The 21,670-nt window shown below is 45.0% G+C and overlaps 1 protein-coding gene across 1 annotated transcript in view; it reads right to left on the bottom strand.

Annotated features, from left to right (window-relative positions):
- Positions 1 to 13,887: 13,887 nt before the first annotated feature.
- Positions 13,888 to 21,670, bottom strand: part of LOC115096497 (NADH dehydrogenase [ubiquinone] 1 beta subcomplex subunit 11, mitochondrial-like) — a 132,545-nt gene continuing 124,762 nt past the window's right edge. Inside the window, exon 3 of the mRNA XM_029611188.1 lies at positions 13,888 to 14,174. Coding sequence (XP_029467048.1) covers positions 14,042 to 14,174 — 133 coding nt within the window. The 3' untranslated portion in view covers positions 13,888 to 14,041. The remainder of the gene's footprint in view (positions 14,175 to 21,670) is intronic.

Consider the following 21,670-nt stretch of genomic DNA (forward strand, 5'->3'; position numbering starts at 1 on the left):
GAAGCAGGGAGCTATGCTGGATATGCGTGTATCATCAGTTTTTCTTCTCCCCTGCCGTTGAAGCAGAGAGCTATGCTGGATATGCGTGAAGTGACAGTTTTTCTTCTCCCCTGCCGTTGAAGCAGAAAGCTATGCTGGATATGCATTGAAAGTGAAGTATCAGGTTTGGGGTAGTAACCGCCGTAACAAGCCAGCTACTCCCCGCTTTGTGAGTGCGAATCCTTTTTTCTTCTCCCCTGCTGTTGAAGCAGAGAGCTATGCTGGATATGTGTGAAGCATACTTCAAGCTTTTTGTGCTGGCTGCTAAATGTTTATCCATACACCCTTTAAGGATCAGTACATATTCATGCCTCCACTTTATATGAGTTTCTTGTATTAAAGCTATCGAAACCTTACAATATCATAAGTCTTGAAGGAGAAAATGTCTTTTCCTATAGGAATTTAGTCCCTTAACATTAAGAGACCAAACACATATAGACCTTTTAAGACACTCTGTTCACAGTGAAGGTGAGGCCAAACGGAAATGTCCAGCGGTATTGTATATTGCCTTCTCGCAGCAGTAACCACTTTTAGATCATACTTGATTAATGTGATAAGTGCCAAATCCTTGAAAACTTTTATTTTATGGCCTTCCCATTGCCATTCTTGCTGTTTCCTGGCTGCTATATAAATCTGCTCCTTGGTAACGTAGCTATGCAGGCATATCACTATGTCTCATGGCTTGCCTGTGATCCTAGACCCCAGAGATCTGTGAGACCTCTCTAGCTTTATTACCTCTGAAGTCCCCTATTCAGCTATCCTCAGAGGGGAGGCCGATGCAAGTAAAAATTTACAAATCATGGCCGCCACTGTAGAGCAGTCATTGTATTCCGGTGTCTCTGGCACACTGCGGATCCTCAAATTAATCTCCGAGCACGATTTTCCAAATCCTCCAGCTTTTCTGCTAATACCTCTTGCTCAGTTCGTATGCTTTGTTGTAGATTTGCAATCTTCTTTAGGGAGTCTTCCTGGCCCTCCACGCGCACATCTAGGTCATTGACCCACGTTCCCAGAGCCACCAAGTACTCCAGAATCTCAGACATGGATGATAGCAAGTCCTGCTTATGCTTCCTCATGTCTGCTTGGATGTCCATAAACCACTCTCGCAGTTCTTCTCGACTGGGTATTTTAGCAAAGCCAGGGGGGATTAGTACTGTTCATTGCAAGATCGTTGGCCTCATTCGCAGCCTGCCTGCCATTGGTCTCCAGCAGCTCTGTTATGGATTTGTTGTAGGAGAATTGTTTAAGGTCAGTGGTCTTCCTTTTAGAAGCCATGGTAAATATCATAGTGCTCTTTTTCTCAAAAATAGGCTCTTAAAAAGCGCAAATAGCAAATGTTCATACTAGATTTTTGCGGGTTAGTTAGGAGGTCTCTGGCTAGGCAGCCATTCTCGTCTGTGACATCAGCGCACCCCCTCATTTTCGCTTATTAACCCAGAAAACTCAAGAAAAAGTCTTCCCAGAGCTGAGAGGCAAAAACTAGTCCCTTATTCCTCCACTCCCTGAAGTTTGTTTTTTTTTGTGTGTGTGTTTTTATATAAAAGTGTAACTGGACAGCATTGGATTTTCATACAAAGGCGCAACAGGAGATGAGTATCTGTCCCCCCCCAAATTTTTTAACCTGGTGCCAAATCTGAAGTATGCACGCAAGTATAGGTCTAGATCTTCATATTCTGCAACATAAAGGAGAGCTGGGAGATAGAAAAGGGAGCATGGCAATATTAACCATTTCGGCCTGTTCTTTTTCTAGTGCCAGCCATGACACCTCCTCACCATTGAGTCACCCATGTAGGTTAACCAACTGAGCTGCCCAATAATATATTCGTAAGTTAGGGAATGCCATGCCTCCTTGCAATTTAGGCAACCAGAGCTGCCAGAGCTATATCCTTGCCCTCTACTGTCTCTACATAAACTGCACTATCAATCTATGCAAATCAACAAACACTTGTGCAGGGACAGAACAGGAAAAATGCAAAAACAAATACAGCAGTTTAGGCAAGATATTCATTTTAAGCAAATTAATCCTGCCCGCCCAGTAGACAGTAGATTTTCCCAAGCAGCTAAATTCTGTTATATTTTTCCCAGTGTTGGCCCATAGTTTCTTTGAATATAAATCTTTACAGTTTCTAGTAATCCTTATGCCCAAGTATTTAAATCCATCATCCACTTTGCAGAAAATGGACAAACAGTGTGGGAGGGGCATTTTGTCACTAAGATAGTACATCTCGCATTTGTCAAAATTTATTTTATATCCTGAGTGTCTTCCAAAAGTCTGAAAAAGGTCTATTAGCTCAGGACCCGATGTGTGCAGGGCAGTTAAGTATAGCAAAATATCGTCAGCATACAAAGATATGTTATGATCGCATCCACCCATTCGAATTCCCTTTATATCAGGACACTGCCAAACATCTGCTCTGGCCTGCATAGCTCTGCTCTTTGAGTGGATTTCTTCATTCTAATGAGCCGGTTAGCCCAGAAAGATGGAATGGTGAATTTGATAGGATCTTTAACATGAGACATAAATGAATCTACATTCCTAATTGCAATATTTATGCAATTTTATATTGAGCTTGGCAAGCTCTCCCAAACAGCATCCTCACCACTCAAAGCATAAAGCAGAGTTGCTTACCTATAACAGGTGTTCTCCAAGGACAGTAGGATGTTGGTCCTCACACATAGGTGATATCATCAGATGGAGCCTGGCACAGAAAACTTCTGTCAAAGTTTCCAGAACTTTGATTTGGCATATTGCGCATGTCCAGCATGCTCTATACCACGCGAGGTCCCTCTTCAATCTTATAACATAGAATTAGATGAAAAATACAAAAAGAGAAAACCCAACGACACTGGGTGGCGGGCAGGTTTCGTGAGGATTAACATCCTGTGGTCTTTGGAGAACACCTATACAGGTAAGCAACTCTGCTTTCTACAAGGACAAGCAGGACAGTAGTCCTCAAACATGGGTGAATCCCTAGCTACAGGCTGCTCCCCAAAACAAAAGGGGACAAACAGACACCAACCAGGTGCCAATGGGCACAACAACAACAATGCTGTTCATAACAGAGGGAGGCAGCCTGAACCCAAACAATGGGCCCTAGGCAGAGAGAGTTGGGTTCTACACCTCAGAGAGATTACAAAGGACAGACTGGTCGAACCTGTCAGGTCGGCCATCCCTATCCAGACAGTAGTGAGATGCGAAAGTTTGGAGAGACCTCAACATCACAGCCTTGCAGATCTCTATGGGAACTGCTCGCAAGTGGACCATCGACGTTGCCATGGCTCTCACAGAATAAGCCTTGACATGACCCTCAAGATGCAGTCTCACCTGGGCATAACAGAAGGAGATACAATCTGCTAGCCAATTGGATATTGTCTGTTTGGCAATTGCAACTCTCAACCTATTGCTATCAAACGAAATAAAAAGTTGGGTGGACTGTATGGGCTTCTGTCCGCTCCAGACAGAAGGCTAAGACTCGTTTGCAGTCCAAACCGTGCTGTGCTCATTCGCCTTGGTGCGAATGGGGCCTGGGAAAGAAAGTTGGCAGGACGATAGATTGGTTAAGATGGAAGTCCATCACCATCTTAGGCAGGAAATCAAGGTGCATGCGCAAGACCACCCTATCATGATAAAATCTTGTATAAGGTGGATAAGTCACTAAGGTCTGGAGCTCGTTGACCCTGCACACTGAAATGACTGCCACCAAAAATATAACCTTCCAGGTCAGGTACTTCAGGTCACAGATGCGCAGAAGCTCAAAAAGAGTTGTCATCAGCTGAGCTAGTACCACATTGAGATCCCAAGAGACAGTGGGAGCCCTTAGGGGAGGCTTCAATTGAAGAAAGTCCCACATAAAACGTACAACTATAGGCTGTACAGAGATGGGTGTACCATTTACACCATGGTGGTATGTGTGCCAATTGCACTCAGATGGATCCTAACAGAGTTGGTTTTTAAGCCAGCCTCTGATAGTTGTAGAAGGTAATCAAGCAGTTTTTATGTAGGGCAGAAGAACTGATCTAGGACCTTCTGCTCACACCATATGGAAAACCTCCTTAACTTCAGTCCATAGGACTTTCTAGTGAAAGGCTTTCTAGAAGTCATTAGGAACCGAGACACATCCTCTGAGAGGCTGAGTGGTTGCAGAATTAACCTATCATCATCCAGGCTGTGAGAAACAGGGCCTGGAGGTTGGGGTGCTGCAACCTTCCTCGATCCTGCGTGATGAGATCTGAGATAGTCCCCAGACTGATTGGTTTCTGGATGGATAACTCCCATAGAAGTGGAATCTAGACCTGTCTTGGCTAATGGAAGGCTACGAGGATCATAGTCCCTCTGTCCTTGCAAAGCTTCAAGAGAGTCTTCACCAGCAAAGGAATTGGAAGATATGCATACAGAAGACCTTTGACCCTATGACTCCTGGGGGGATGATACTACAAAGTCCTCCTCTGAGGGCTTGGAGGGTCTCCCCTCAGAACCATCTCCTCTAGAAGAGCGAAGGAGGACCCCGCCAGAGGACTTATCCTTCCCAGGGTTTGTGAGGGTAATGGCAAAAGCAAGGGCATCAACAGCTAGTTTGCCATCCACCCTATACATGGAGCAGAACAGTTACCTTCCTATTCCAGGGGGATGCAAACAGATCTATGGTTAGGTTCTCTCAGAGGCAGAAGATCGATTTGCCACCTCCTGATTCAGGGACCATTCATGGGGTCTGAAGGCACGACTCAGTCCGTCTGCCACCACGTTCTCCGCATCTGCCAGATATATTGCCCTGAGCACCATCCTGTGGGATAGGGCCCATGACCAAATCTTGACCACTTCTTGACACAGGAGGTATGATCCCATACCTCTCTGACTGTTGACAAACCACATCGATACCTGGTTGTCTGTCTGGATCAGGACAACTTTGTTGGACAGCTGATCTCTGAAAGACCATAGCGTGTACCTGATCGCCCAGAGCTCCAGGATGTTGATCTGGCAACTGTATGGTTTTAGCCCCAATAGACCAGACACAAGACTCAGATATTTTAGTAATTTAGTAAAATATTTATTTTGTTAAATAAATGATAGCGAATCACAATGTGTCTGGGAAGGAAAAGCGCAGGCTCAGCAAAATGCTGAATACCCTGGGTTAGTCCTTGCCTAAGTCATAATCTTACAAGGCTTATATACATTTTTTTCCTGATTTCCTTTGCCAAGTATTGATCATTTCTAAATGTGTCATTCTGGTCTGGCTTCCTTTCCCTAGAATACCTGCACCCAAACATTAATTCTCTTTCTTTCATGTCCAAATGTTTGCTCTCCTTCTTTACTAACTTCCAATGGCTTGTAGAAGACATCAATCATCTCTTATCAATGTCTGCATGTTTCTTTGTAGTTGGTTTCCATACAGACCACACATGTATCCTATGTGGGCCATTCCCATGTCCTTCATTTTTTGCTAGATTAGTCAATATTCTGCAGCTGCACGTTCTGACACATAATGGCACACAAGCTTATTAGGACACAGTTCAGTAAGCAGCTTTAAACACAACAGCTTTCCGAGTAGACCAGAGGCCCTAGGTGCAGAACCCTAACATGAGCTTCCCAACCCAGAGTGGATGCATATGTAGTTAGGAAAATTTGTTTAGGAGGACTCCAGAAAGAGATCCCCCGTTCCAGATTGGAGAGAACCCACCACCAGGACAGAGTGTCCCGAGAGATGGTGTGAATCGGATGCAAGCCTGGAGGCTATGCGTGGTCTGGCACCACTGCAACCTCAGGTTCCATTGGGCTCTGCGCATGTGTAAATGTACCATGCCGTGCTGACACCTGCTGGCTCCCCTGGATCTCTGCTGCAATGGATTCCAGGGTGGCGGCCCATGAAGGAGGCAGGAGGGCTCCTGAGGTAATGGACTGAGATGGGACTTTGGGTAGTTGATGATGAACTCTAGCCCCTGCCTGAGATGTGCTCCTGACCAGCCAATCGTCCAGATAGGGGGAAGACATGCACTCCCAGCCTGCGGAGGTGTGCCACCACCATAACTAGGCATTTTGTGAAGACAAGTGGGGATGATGCTAGCTCAAATGGCAATACTCTGTACTAAAAGTGTTTCCCTACCACGAATTGGAGATACCTCCTGTGACCTGGGAAGATCTTGACATGGGTATACACAACGTTTAGATCGAGGGAGCATAGCCAGTCTCCTCTTTACAGAAGGGAGGGATCAAGGTGCCCAGGGAAACCATTTTGAACTTTTCGTTTTTTAGAAACTTGTTTAAGGCCTTAGGTCTAGGATGGGATGGAGTCTTCCTTTTCTCTTTGGAATCAGGAAATACCTGAAGTAGAATCCATGCCCTCTCTGCCTTGGTGGAACAGGCTCGATCGCCCTGGCCATAAAGAGGGCAGAGAGCTCCGCAATCAGTACTTCCTGATAAACTACCGGCCTCCAAAACGGGCATGGAGGGCAATTTGGCAGGATACCCAATAGGTTTAATTGGAACCCCTGACGGACAATGAACAGAACCCATTGGTCTGATGTTATACTGGACCACCAGTTTGCGAAGAACCGCAGCCTGCCCCCAACTGGGGGATCAATCATCTTGGGTACAGGCAACTGGCTTTTGCTCCCTTCTGATCAAATTAAAACCCCATCGCGGGAGATGACTAAGGTTCTGGCTGGGACCTGGGAGCTCTCTGCTGCCTGGGGCAGCCGCGGGAGCTTGCATATTGCCAATGGAAATGAGGGGACGGAAGACAGTACCGCCTCTGGCGATGGAAAGACTTCCTCTGCCCCTGCCTCTCCAACCTCCTCGATGAAGAGTATGGGTCTAGAGTGCCAGTGGAGAGATGTTGAAGGGTCTCATGGTGGTCCCGCAATTGGGCCACTATGTCCCTCACCCTATCTCCAGAGAGATTCTCCCCAGTACACAGCGTGTCAGTGAGCCATTCCTGTTCTGGATGGAGATCCAAGGCCTGCAGCCATGTCATTCTGTGGGTGCCAATTCCTGCTGCAGAGGCCCTTGCGGCTGTTTTGAAAACATTGTAGGTCACCCGGACCTCATGTTTTCTGCACTCCAGGCCCTTCTGCATCAGCGATAAGAGAGTCCTGATGCTGAGGCAGCTGCTTGGCTATCTCCTGCACCTGCTTCCAGAGGTCCCGCGAGTACTGGCTCATGTAGAGCTGGTAGGAGGCAATGCAGGCAATGAACATGGCTGTTTGGAACACTTTCCTTCCTTCCAAGAGTGTCTAACACCCTGTAGTCCTTCCCCGGGGGCACCAAGGAATGGGTCCAAGAGCACTTGGCCCTCTTGAGGGTAGATTAGCTGACCACTGATTGGTGGGGGAGCTGATGCTTATCAAATCCAGTAGCCTTCTGGATGAGGAAGACCCTGTCCACCTTCCTGTTAATGGGAAGCACTGTGAAAGGGTGTTCCCATATCCTCAACAGCAGCTCCTTAGGGATATCATGCACTGGGACTGCCACATTCTCCTAAGGAGGCTGCACAACCTGAAGGATCTCCAGCATCTTGTGTCTGGGTTCTTCCTCCATCAACAACTTAAATAGAATGGTTTCTGCCATTACCCTCACAAACCCTGGGAAGAATAAGTCCTCCGGCGGGGACCTCCTTCGCTCTTCGGGAGGAGATGGTTCGTAGGGTAGACCCTCCGAGCCCTCAGAGGACTCTGTAGTATCATCCCCCCCAAGAGTCATAGGGACCCTCATCCTCACTGTAATCAGCAGGGGATAGGAGCCGGTGTGCTTGGACTTTGTCCAGAGGTGCAGTCACCAGCAAACTCTGTGCAGGCACCGGCAAAGCTGGACCGAGGCAGCAGGCCGCGGTTTCTCTGCTGGCAGAGGTGGAGATCCTCAGAGGAACCGGGAACACAACCATATCAGTCGGGGAAGCATTGGTGCCCTGCCAGGCATCGATGGCTTCCCAAGAACCGGCACCAGAATGATGAGCACACTGAGCCACTCCAGCAGCGGTTCCAAAGCAGACAGGAACTGCATTGGTGCCAGTGCCACAAAACCGATACCCTGAAGTGTCTGCTCCACCACCAGCTGGACGCACCATTCCAGCTCCTTCTTGAAAGTTGTCGAAGCCACTGATTGGGAGGAAGGAAGGGTAGCCAGATCTTTCTCAGATCCCCAAGGTGGATCAGTGACTGGCACCAGGACCAGTGGAAATCGTCGCGGACCCCTGGCATTGATGGAGGATGGGCTCTCCTTGCTACAGGGTCACTTTGGGAGCACCATGGCATGAGCCAGCACATCCCCGTGCCCGGTACCGTGCAAAGGTGACTGGTGCCAATGCTTTGTTGGCTTCCCTCGGTGCTTAGCCTGGTCTTTCCCCAGTGCCAAGTTTAAAGATGAGGAACTTGACTTCCTAGACCTGGTGAAGACCAAGCATGGCTAGTCTCCGGTGCCTCTATCCACCAGCATCATCTGCAGAACAGATGGTCCTGCTGATGTCGATCGTGTGGTGTCCATCGGTGCGGCTCCAAGGTCCATCGATGTTGATGCCACCAACGCCGAAATTGACCCCTTTGGGGTCATTTGGGTGCAGTTGCGACAACCCTGGACGTCATGCGATGCCCCCAGGCAGAGGACTTATATCACGAGGGTTCATGATAGATATGGCCCTCAGGAACAGAGGGCATCTATGAAAACCAGATGCAGCCATGACTCAAAATGAAAAAAAAGAGGGGTGCAAAACGGCAATGATGGCAGCAGGTAACAATGACCGGCAGGTATCGAGGCACCACCACCATGGGGAAAATCGAAATGAAAGAAAACTTTCCCAAAAACGCCAAGAAACCTATTTAAGGAGGCTATGGGAGGGACCTGGTATTGATGGAACGCGAGAAAATCCCCAAGAAAATCAGGGAAAAAGTTTTTCCACAATTTTAAAGAAAAAAATTGAAGAGCTCACTCACACTGCGATACGAAAGCTCTGCGGAAAAAGACTGAAGAGGGACCCCGCGTGGACGCTTGGTATAGGGCATGCTGGGCATGCTCAGTATGCCAAGTCAAAATTCTGGAAACTTTATCAGACGTTTTCCGTACTGGGCTCCCATCTGTTGAGGACTACCATCCTGCTTGTCCTTGGAGAACCGGAAGTCCCTTTAAATGATTTCTTAATTATCTGGAATATTAGGTTTATTTCTTTTTTTTTAATCTGGCTTTTGTTATATTTATTTTTATAGATACCTTTAGTTTTGATCTTACTATCCAGTTTCCCTAATTCCCCAGGTTTCTTTGCTGTATTCTGAAGTTTTCTTATGTCTGAACCATATTTACAAATTAGTCTTTTACTGTCTTCATTCCTTTTGTTAACTTTGTTTTTATTTTAAAATCCTTTAAAAGATGCCTGAATATTTTAATGAAACACGCCTTCACAAATTCTCCATCTGTAAATAAATATCCACCTTTAAACGATTTCTTGAACTGTCACAAAACTAGCAACAGTAGTATTTGACAATTTTACCTACTTGGAAAAAGCAAGTTTGCTTACCATAAATGGTATTTTCTGTAGATAACAGGAAAAATTAGCCTTTATATATGGGTGACATCATCCGGTGACACCAAATGGACTTGTCTCTTCATGTCAGTAGAGATTTGAGCTCTACTGAACATGTGAGGGAGTTCCTGCATGGGTGTTGCCTTGGGAGCCTCAGTCTATATCACAGCTAATCTAGCTATGTAGTTGACTTGCTAAGGAGGTGGGCAGGCATTCCATGGCTAATTCATCTTACTATTTATAGAAAACACTGTTTATGGTAAGCAAACCTGCTTTTTCAAATCGATAAGCAGGCTGAATTAGCCATTTCATGCAGGAAGTCCCAAGCTGAGGGTTGCAGTAGAGCGTTTACTTAGTAAGCAACACGGCCTTCACCATGAAGACAAGACTACAGCGAGAACCGATTTCGCAAAACTGCTTGTCCAAATTTATCATCGGTCTTGGAGAGATTATCAAGACAGTACTGGGATATAAAGGTATGAACTGAAGACCAAGTTGTAGCTTTGCAGATATCCTCAATGGGTACTTCTCAAAGATGAGCAACAGAGCAGCCATGATTCTCTCTTGATGAGCCTTCACAGAGTCTGTGACTTGCAGTCCTATCAAGGTTTAGTAGTGATGAATGCACTCAGCCAATCAGTTAGACAAGGTATGCTTGGCAACCACTATTCCTAGCCTATTGGGACTGTATGAGAGGAATAGTTGGGAGGTTTTACGATGCGGCTGAATTTGTTATTTGTAATATGCTAAGTCACTTTTGTAATCCAGAGTATGTAGGGCTTTTTCACATTCATACGCATGGGGGGCCGAAGAAAGAAGATAGACAATGCAATGGATTGATAGATTATGGAAAGCCAAAACTACCTTCTGCAGAAACTTTGGGAGGAGTATGGAGAACCACATTATTGTGGAAGAATTGCAAATACAGAGGATAATGAACAAAAGCTTGGAATTTGCCGACTCTTCTAGCTGAAATCACCACCTTTTATGTCAAGTATTTTAGAGAAGCTTTGTCCTTTTTGCTTTCTTTTGAGCTGAGTGGTGGTCGAGCTGAGATTTTTGAAAGCCAGGGGCTGACTGTACTAGATAGGTAGTGTCAGCCTTTCTGTGTACTGGGGCAATGGATCCAGGGTTTTCCCAGTTCTTTTTGAGGAGGTCAAGAAGAACTTGATGAATGGGAATAGAAGTGATCACTTTAGGGGCATCCAGGAACTGGAGAAGCTCCATCATCTGGTGCCTATCATCTTGCTCTGTCTGAAGCTGAAAAGGGACGAATTCCGACATTTCCTTCACAAAATTAATGAAAGAGAGGTCCTCTGGAGGAGAACGCTTTCTACTTTCAGTAGGAGAGGGAGGTGAAGGTAAGTCATCGGTGTCTGTGGAAGTATCATCACCCCAGGTGTCATAAGGATCAGCAGGCTGACCTGTAGGACGAGAAGGGGGTTGGATACCCAAAGGGCCCCGTTGAGGCGCCGAGAAAATCGAAGGAATCACTGGGGGCACCGTGGACACCCTGGGGGGTATCGGTGCCGGCATCGAAGGCATCGATGGCGCCGATGTGCGTATCGCCCCCGATGAATGAATCGGTGGCGAGGGACGACATGGCATCGATGGCTGAGGCAATACCCCCGAAGGAGGAATGCAGAACAGTGTTTCTCCTCCTGATGAAGCTGTCATCGGGGAGTGCACCGGAGCCATTGGAGACCCGGGAATCACCGGTGGAAGGGCAGTCATGAGCGCCTCCATCCGGGATAGCAGTGGTGCCAGCGCTGCTGGAATCGGGTCAGTGACCGGTTCCACTCTCGGTGCCGGTGTCGGAGGAACCTGGAGTCATTGCATCGCCTTGTCGATGGCCTCCTGGACCAGCCGGTCCAGTTCTTCCCGGAGACCTGGGGCAATCAGCCCCGGCTCCGTGATGGAAGAGGGAGGCTGAGGCACAGTTGGAGGGACTACCTTTACAGGCGGAATCGCAACTCCAAAACCCCGATCGGGTGAGGGTGGCCTCGATGTCCCGGTCGCAGGAGTGGTCGGTGCCGTTCCTGGACGGGGCTTCTTCGATGGTGGCTCGGTCGATGATTTCTCTCCCTCGACGGTCCGAGACTTACGATGGCGATGTTTCTCCCTACGATCCCCTCGATCTTGAGGGGGAGAAACGGGAGTCGATGGCCGTGAAGACGTCGATGGCAGGCGGTCACCGGACGGTTGTCGATGCTGGTGTGACTTTGATGGTGCCGGTTCCGATGACGTCGATGTGATGGACGGCGTCGGGGTGTGAGCATGGAAAAGGAGTCCCATCTTCTCCATTCTGGCTTTGCGACCTTTTGGTGTCATGAGGGCACATTTGGTGCAAGTTAGGACATCATGCTCACGGCCTAAACACATTACACAGACTCCCTGAGGGTCTGTGATAGACATGGTGCGAATATAGTCCGGGCACCGACGAAACCCCGACGCCATGGCCATAGAAAAAAATCGAGCCGCGGTACGTTTGATGGCCAGTAGGCCACGAGGGCCAAACTCGATGGTAATCGACGAAAAACAGTGAAAAGCTTACCGGAGTACCGCGGCCTGAGAAAAGTTAGAGGAGGGACCCCTGTGGGGCAATCTAATTTTAAGTAACTCCGTGAGGAAAATTCCTATCAGGAATCTCTTCAGAGCTCCTAAACCGCGAGGCTACTGCTGCATGGAAAAAAAGAAGACTGAAGGGGGACCCCTGCTGGCTGCAGGGTTAGTGCCATGCTGGGCATGCCCAGTAGGGGCCAGTCAAAGTTCTGGAAACTATGACAGAAGTTTTCCGTGATTGAGCTCCATCCTGATGATGTCACCCATATGTGAGGACTACCATCCTGCTTGTCCTGTGAGAAAAGTTTTTTTGTGAGGCAAATTTGCCAAATTAAAAGTTATGAGAAAAAATTAAAAGGAGAAAGTTCACGCCCATGCTGTGCTCGGACAAAAATGACTGAGGAGGTTCATGAGGCCACACCTGCACAGGAACTCCCACTCATGCTCAGAACTCAAAGTTCTACTAGCTTGCGAGCCAAGTCCATTTCGTACAGCCAGATGTCACCCACATGTAATGGCTAATTCAGCCTACTTATTGATAGAAAACACATACTTCTGATGTGCTTTACACTGTAGCTTTGCTATGACTTTTTTTCTGCCTTACCAGCTGGATACTTTGCATAAAGCCGTTAATTAATTAATTTAGTTAGTTCACAAAATGTCTTTCTACATTTGTTTTCTTATTGTTAGAGAGTTTTTCTTTGTAAGGGAAGCTTAGCAGGAGTCTGGTTGAACCAGATATAAATGCATAAGACTCAGTCCACTTATGAAAATCTCAGTGTTCATCTCTCTTTTTTTTATTGTCATTCTCCAGCCCTCTTGTAAAAGAAATCGGGACACTCATGTAATCACCTCATCCTCAATTAGTACTACTCACTCACTAATCCGTTCTCCACCCCATCCTTCGCAGTCTGTCTCTATCAACTTCCCCTCATTCCCAGATGTTTCTCTCAAACCCTATTTCCTAGCAGTGTCTTTCAAACCCCATCCTCAGCTATCTCTTTAATCCCATTTTCAGTCAGATGTTACCTCCTTCCCATTAGCCTGAATGGGTCCCGTCCCTTCTTTTGGCCTGCATGGGCCCATGATGCTGCCTCCTTACCCTTCAGCCCCAGAATGCCCGCATACCATCTCACAACAGTATAGGCTACTGATGCTACTTTGTCTTTGCGGCCCTCACCATTCCCTACACTATGTGTGCAGTCCTCATCACTCCCTGGCAGAGCCATGCATTGCTAACTCCCATGTTAGTACATTAAAGGGAGTCTCCAGGGAGCAGTTTGCCTCACAATAGATTAGATAAGAGTCTGGGAGAAAAGGGTTGACATCTACACACCTAGTCATCCATCCCTACATCACTGGTATCTCTTCTATTATACATTACCTATCTGTCCCTTTTAACTGCAGCTGGTTCCTTCATACAGCTGAGCTTTTCTTATATACTAATCAACAATCCAACCATGTCTTATAGGGATCACCTACACAAGAAATATATCTACCCATTCACAACCCTACTTCAAATCTCACCCGCTGCAATCTCTGTACCATCCACACCCTCACACACCTACAATCTTGCTTCTTTTTAAATTAGCTTTATTAACCATCCACACTACCATCAGTATCAGCCAACAACTTAATCTCCCCATTTCATCCATAGTAGTCTGTAACCCTGGCTCTCATCCAACCATCTGTGCAACCATCTGTTTTTTTTTCTATCCTGCCCAATCATCTTCCTGCTTACCAATTCAACCGTCTCCTGAGGTGGAAGGAACTCCTCAAAAAATATAATAGAACAATTTTTATTGATTTACATCATTCATACATAGCAAGGGATGCCTCAGCTGGACACTCCCTCTCACAAAAACAGTCCTAAGAAAGAGCACACAAGACCGGTCGAAGGCTAGTTCATCCATCTAGAGGAGTGGAGAGGTGTAGCCTTAATTATCCTCAGAATCAGCAGGCAGGATGATTTTACTTGGGTCATAATAGTTCTCTTCAATGAGGGGTAGTCCCAAGGCCTCTCGCTGCTTCACCACTCTCTCTGCTTCTCTTCGAGCCCATTCTCGCATTCTAAAGTTGAAAGAGAGAACAACCAACAATTATGACATGCTCACCCCACAGCCAAGAACAATCCACAATCAATCATTTCCATAGAGGCCAATATCAGAAAGCTGCATTAATTGGTCCCTTAATTATCACTTGTTCCTGCCTTTCTCCCATGCTGCTCATTTAACAGAGACAGATATTAGATTATGGGAGGGGAGAATGAGAGCATGGTGATTTTTTTTACACCCTAATTAGCCTAATTGCAAAGTGATGGTTTTTGGCCATGAATGGATTACATAACTAGATCTGAAATTTGATTTAGTTACTGAAAGCATTAACTCTTCCTTTTTGGAGGAGGGGATAAAAGTAAAGTGGAGGGGTATCAGATAAAGGGAAGAGAGAGAGCATGTGGTGTTTTCTCACAATGCTATGCTTCACCTTGCCAGATGGGAATAGGTTAAGCTCAGAGATGGGGGGTTTTGCTAACTTTAGACCAGACATGAAGAAGTCAGATGATAAGTTTCTTGAAGAAAACATTTATATCCTCTTGCCGTCTCTGGTACCTTCCATCAGCAGTCACCCCACCTTTCCAATTAGGCTGGGGATGGAGAGGTAAACTGAACAAGGCAGAGTACATTAATTGTGCAACCGATGATGAATGACGGCGCCACTCTGACTTAATTGCTGCTTTGTTAAGAGCGTAACAAAGCTAATGGAAACTGTGGGCTGAAGTCATTTGGGAGTAGGGTAAAAGAAGCACAGCTCTGCCAATATGGGTAGAAGCAGTATTAGAAAGGCTAGAGCCTTGGAGGAAGCCTGGACTCCTGGGTTCCGATCTTGACTCTTCTGTTCCGTCAGTTTAGTGACAACATGTGATAAGAAATGTTAACTCTTTCCCTTATACCCCCAGACCCTGCATGCCCTTCACATATGCAAGTGCCTACCATGTTACCCTTACTACAGAAAAATGGATAAAGTAGTGCACCTACTGTGTTAATCCACTTGAATGTACAGAAATAAAGGTTAACAAAAAATATATATACCTATTTATTAGTCTAGTTTAATACATTTCTTGATTAGCTTTGATCCAAAAGACAGGGCCAGACACTTCAAAGTCCTGATTCAATCCTACAAATAGAAAGGCTCTAAACCCAAAATCATCTCCAAAAAGACTGCATCTCAACTTAAAACACCCAGGACAAATCTACTGCAGTAGAAAAAAAGGAAAACCACAGCGTGCATACCTCATGTACTTACATACAACCCAGAGCTGAAAAAAACTAGGAAAAATCATAAAAGGCCTACAGCCACTACTCCTGGAGAAGGAGGCACTTAAAGAAATATCCCTTGTTCCACTGGTACTGTTTTTCAAGCAACCACCTCATCTTAAACAAAAATAAATAAAAGGCAAGCTTTTAACAGAAACTAAGAAAGAAGAAACCAGCACATACCCTTGGTAAAGAATCACACTACACTGCAAGCTACGCCAACACATATCACAGGACCCCACAATAACCCACATTGGAAAGATATTCAGCTTAAGAGAATCCTAACTCATGATCCTCTTCTAATACAGGGGCCGATGCAATACAGTGCGCTCAGTTGGACGCGGGTTGTGTAGGCGCTAATTAATCCCCTTATGCAATAAGGGGATTAGCACCTCTACAACATGTGGCCAATTCGGAGTGAATCTAATAGTGCTCATCACATGCAAATGCATGTAAATGAAGCTATTAAGCATTCACTCCTGATGAAAAAAAAAAAAAAAGTGCGTCTAGGACGCACATTTAGCGATCAGAAATTAATGCCTGCCTGGAGCAGGCGTTAATTGCTGAGTGCTCCTTAAACTAGTACAGAAAAGCAGAAAAAACTGCTTTTCTGTACTGCCTCCTACTTAATATCGATGCGAGCATGTGACCCTACTGCCTTCCTTGCTAACGCAACCCCCTAATTTAAATATTGCATGGCTGGGGGCGCATTAAGAAAGCGGGCGCTGACTGTTCAGTGCCCACTTTCTGCGTACATTGATTGCATCGGCCCCATAGTGTCTCATTCAATGCAGAAAATGTGAAGCAGCATGCTACATTGGTGAGACAGGCCAGACATTAAAGGAAAGAGTCAATTTGGACAGACAGAAGATGAAGACACCACAGAGAAGACCAGGGTAACAACTCCCTGGGGGAGTACTTTCGGAACCTGACCACTGCATCAATGACCTTATGATCGGAATAATTAAAGGAAAATGTAACACAATCCAGGAACGTAAGACTTTTGATGTTAAAATGATCAGAAAGTTTGAAACAAACAAGAAAGAACTCAAAGACCTAAGTTTCTTAACTCATGAGACATAAAATTACACTGCCTGTCACTTTCTGATCATCTATCAATCCCTCCCCTCACACTTTCAATGGAAAGCTTTTTATGATTCACTTATATAGTCTGGTAATGTCATCTTTTGATCATGCTATTCTGACCTGAGCTCCCAAAAGCTAGTCCTCTAAAAGGGTATCACCTTATATTTGTTTTTATTTTAACAACCTTTATTTCTATACAGAAATATAATCAGAAATGAAACCAAGGTGAGGGTTAAACCTTTATTCTATCCTAGCCCTCTGTGGAAACAGTCAGCAGCTTGGTCCTTGATGCCTTGCATCTCTGAGGGAGAAAAACAAATAGATAAGAGATGGAAGGAGAGAGACAATGCAAAGAGTAAAAGAGAGGATAGAGAGATGATGGAAAAGAGGCAAGAGACACAGAGACAAAGGGGCCGATGCAATACAGTGCGCTCACACGAGTGCACTGTTTAACCTGCTGTCGGACGTGGGATAAATAGGCGCTAATCCATACCCTAATGGCCGTCTGCCAGTAATGAAAACAGCCGCCGATAAACTCGGCATCCGTTTTTATTACTGGCAGACGGCTGGTTATGAAAACAGACGCCGAGTTCACCGGCGTCTGTCTTCATAACCGGCAGCCACCGTGGGGTCGCATTAGCAAGGAGGCGCTAAGGTCGTGCAACCTAGCACGACCCCCTAATTTGCCTATTGCATGGCACCCCCCTTGCGGGCGCCATGCGTGCATTAAGAAAGCGGGCGCTGAAAAGTCAGCGCCCGCTTTCCGTGAAAATTATTGCATCGGCCCCAAAGGCAGCCAGAGAGGCAGTGAGTAAATGGGAATAGCTGCTAGCCTACATTCCAGCTCCTGTCGCTCTCTGAACATCCTTCAAAGGGCTCCAGATTTCAGAGAAGGTACCTGTGTCCCTGCTGTTCCTCCAATCCCCTGCCCATTTTTCTTCCTCAGCCTATCTTCCCTCTATACCTCACACCTCCATAATCAATCCTTGACTTCCCCTTACAGATATGTAGGTGTCAGGGAGGATTTCCAGGGAGGAACCAGGTAGACCCCCCATAAACATCAGAGAAACAAACTGAATAAGAAGAGCAAGTTTGCTTACCATAAACAGAACTCTCCATAGACAGCAGTATGAATTAGCCATGACATATTTGCTCTGAGTACATGTGGGAGTTTCCACCCGTCTTATCTCATGTGACCCTCTATTGATTGCAGCACTTAGCTTTAGCTAGGTAGTAAACTCTAGGGAGGCAGGTGGATAGTAAGCATGGCTAATTTATTCTGTCTACCGAGTACCCCATTTATGGTAATCAAACTTGCTTTCTCTGTTGACAAGTAAGGCTGAATTAGCCATGATACATGGGGATTCCCAAGCGGAGGGTTGCAAATGGAGTAGTTCCAGAATAAATAGCTCAGATCTCTCACGGAGAGCGAACTAGTGGGTGAACAGGTTGTGCAAAACTGCTTGCCGAAAGACTGCCGAAGGTGTGAACTGATGACCAAGTTGCAGCTTTGCAATTATCTTCAACTGAAATGGCTATTAGGTGAGTTACTGATGTACCTATGGCTCTCATTTGATGAGCCTCGACAGATATTCAAATAATCACTCACCCCAGGTGCCGCGCGCAGTGTGTCGCGTGCCGAAGGAGCGCGTCCAAAGGAGCAGGCCCCTTTGCGCGCCCCTTCGCGCTGCCCATTCAGCGCTCCCTTTTACCCCCTCAACTGGACACTGTTCAGATAACATTAGTCAATGCTGACAAATCACATTTCAACTATATACCGCAGAAATCCTTCCTTGCTACTAATCTCCACTTATCACTCTCATAAGAGACTGTTTAACAATTAGAATTTTCAATTAACAATTATGGACGCAACAATTAAGCTCCAAAATCATAATAAAATAACCACACTCCCAATAAAGCAACCAAGGCAATGGAATCACTTGCCTTCTAATCCTCGATATTAAAAAAAACAGCAACTTCCAAACATCTCAAACAGCACATACATCCAATTCTCAAATTATATTCAATTTTCATTCATACTAGTTAATACACGCTCTATAGTAACAAATACCGAATTCACCTAGCACAATATAAATCCATCATCAACAATGCTAAGAAAGAATACTTCTCAAAAAAATTCAACAAATTTCATCACAACCCCAGAATGCTCTTCTCAATAGTTCAATACCTCACAAAGACAACCCAGAAAAATATTTGCACCTCACACAAAAGCGATGATTTTGCTGAATTCTTTAACAATAAAATATTAAATTTAATTCAATCTGACTTCGTCGACAACACCCAACCCATATGTTTCAGCACAAACGTAAAGTCAAAATGGACAAACTTTGACACCACCTCCACCATCCAGATTCAATCAATCAAGAAAATGAATCCCGCAATTCACCCTCTATATAGTATCCACATAACTAGCCTCAAGGCAATTGAACCCACTATAACAAAAACAATCACCAAGATCGTAAACCTATCTCTTACTGAAGGAAGTTACCCAAATTGCCTCAAATCAGCAATAATCAAACCTATACTAAAAAAGAATAACCTTGACCCAAAAGAATCTAACAAACTACCGCCCAATTTCTAACCTACCCTTCATAGCCAAACTCATTGAAAAAGTAGTTCATTCCCAACTTCATGAATACCTTGAAACAAAACATTTTATCCCCAAACCAATATGGATTCAGAAAGAACCTCAACACTGAGACTCTCCTTCTTTCATTAAATGACACTATACTAAGAGGATTCGACAATGGAAAACAATACCTACTTATACTCCTCGACCTTTCCGCTGCATTTGATACAGTAAACCATCAAATACTTCTAGAACGTTTGACAGAAATTGGTTTAGCTGACACTACTCTACAATGGTTCACTTCCTATCTTTCCAACAGAAACTACCAAGTATCTTTCAACAATAACATCTCTAAAAAAATTAATCTCACGATTGGAGTTCCACAAGGCTCAGCATTATCTGCTACTCTATTCAATATATACCTTTTACCCATTTGCCAACTACTAAATAATTTTCAAATCACCCACTTCCTCTACACAGACTAGATACAACTTCTAATTCCCATCAAAAACTCCATTGATGAAACATACAAAGAAACATCTATTCTACTTGACTCAGACAACTCCTTACAAAATTAAGACTCATAATCAACATTGACAAAACCGAAATTACTCCAAGGTTTCTGGCATGAGTGATAGGGGATATTGAGCTACTAATCAAATTAACCCAATATCCCCTGTCACTCATGCCAGAAACCTTGGAGTAATTATTGACAAAACCTATCCTACAATAACCACATAACAACCAAAATCAAAGAAGGATATCACAAACTCCTAATCCTAAGATGTATAAAACCTTTCCTAAACTCGTTAGACTTTAGAACTGTTCTGCAACTAATAATTTTTTCAACCGTAGACTACTGCAATTCCCTACTGATTGGCCTTCCGTATAACACCATCAAACCTCTGCAGATTCTACAGAACTCAGCAGCTAGAATACTAACTGGAAAAAAAAAAAGAACAATCATATCACCCCCATACTAACTTCACTACACTGGCTTCCTATTAAATCTAGAAGTGAATATAAGATTTTGACCATCATACACAAATTAGTACACTCCAATCATAAAAATCAAACAGGTTTAAAAATCACTCCACAAAATACCCACAGGAAACTTTAATCAAATAACACATCTCGTCTAATGATTCCTCCCATCAAAGATGTCCACCTATCAACCACAAGAAATAGAGCATTCTCCATCACCTGCCCAAAAAGATGGAACTCCTTACCACCTTATTTGAGAACACAAACTAACATCAAAACATTCAAGAAAGATCTAAAAACTTTGCTTTTCCACAAAGTCTATATTAACGATCAGCTAAATCAACAATCTAACTACAATCAATACCACCAATCAAACCCTCGCAAGAAACAGAAACAACCGGCATCAACCATAATCATACCAATATGAACTTATAAAAAACACTAAGAATCCGCATCTAATATGAATAAATCTCAATACCATTACCATCCTCCTTTCCCTTTATTTCCATCTCTTCCTTTTCCCCACCCCCTTCCCTTCATCCCTCCCACTGTTATTTTTACAATGATCAACAATGTTTAATTATCTGCATACTGTTTGAATCTTGTAAACCGTTGTGATGGCTACACCGAATGATGGTATATAAAACCAAACAAATAAATAAATAAATAAATACATTTGAAGGCCAGCCCACACACAGCACTGCACAATACAGTCCACTAGCCAACTGAACAAAAGTATGGTTGGCAACAGCCACACCCAGTCTGTTAGGATCAGAGTATTTGAACAATCAAGAAGCAAGGCATTGTAATTGGGGTCTCCTCAGGTAATAGGCCAGGCCCGTTTATAGTTCTGAATGAAGGGCCTTCTCTTTTGTGCGCATGTGGCGCACAAAAGAAAAGAGAAGGCGCATGTGGCCTTGAAAAGAACATAGGCAAAACAAAAGCTTGGGGGAGGCTGATGACGTCAGCAGAGCGAGCGGCCGCTTAATCCGCAGCTCCTGACCGATCCGACGGGAATCCCTATTAATTCAGGCCATCCAGCGCTTATTTTTATCTCATCGCACCGCATTTCGACCACGCATACACATCCCATGTCGTGCAGGAGTAAAGGTCAAGACCTTCAACAGTTTTCATACAAAAAAGTAAATCGGGACCGCTCGGCTGACCCATCCAAAATGGCGGCCGCAGCTGAAAGCTTGGATTCCGGCGAGACGGAAGGTCTGGAGGCTCTGCCCGATGCTGAAATCCCGACCAGGGGTGAGTTTCGGGTGTGGTTCAGGGAATTGAGGCATGACCTACAATCTTTTAAAAAAGAGATTCGGGTGGTGGTCGGCGATATGCGGGAAGAAGTTAACGATATGAGCCGCCGGATTTTTGAGTACGAAACCTTAACAGAGGCGCAAACGGATTCCCTGCAACAACTCAAACAAGCCAATATAAACATGTCACAGGATATCTCACAATTATCTGATAAACTGGAGGACCTGGAAAATAGACATAGACGAGTGAACCTACGGTTTCGGGGTATCCCAGACACTCCTGAGTATTCAGATTGCACTCAGATGATTAAGGCTCTATGTGGGGAGCTTTTG

This window comes from Rhinatrema bivittatum, chromosome 1 (assembly GCF_901001135.1).
Source record: "Rhinatrema bivittatum chromosome 1, aRhiBiv1.1, whole genome shotgun sequence".
Lineage (NCBI taxonomy): Eukaryota > Metazoa > Chordata > Amphibia > Gymnophiona > Rhinatrematidae > Rhinatrema > Rhinatrema bivittatum.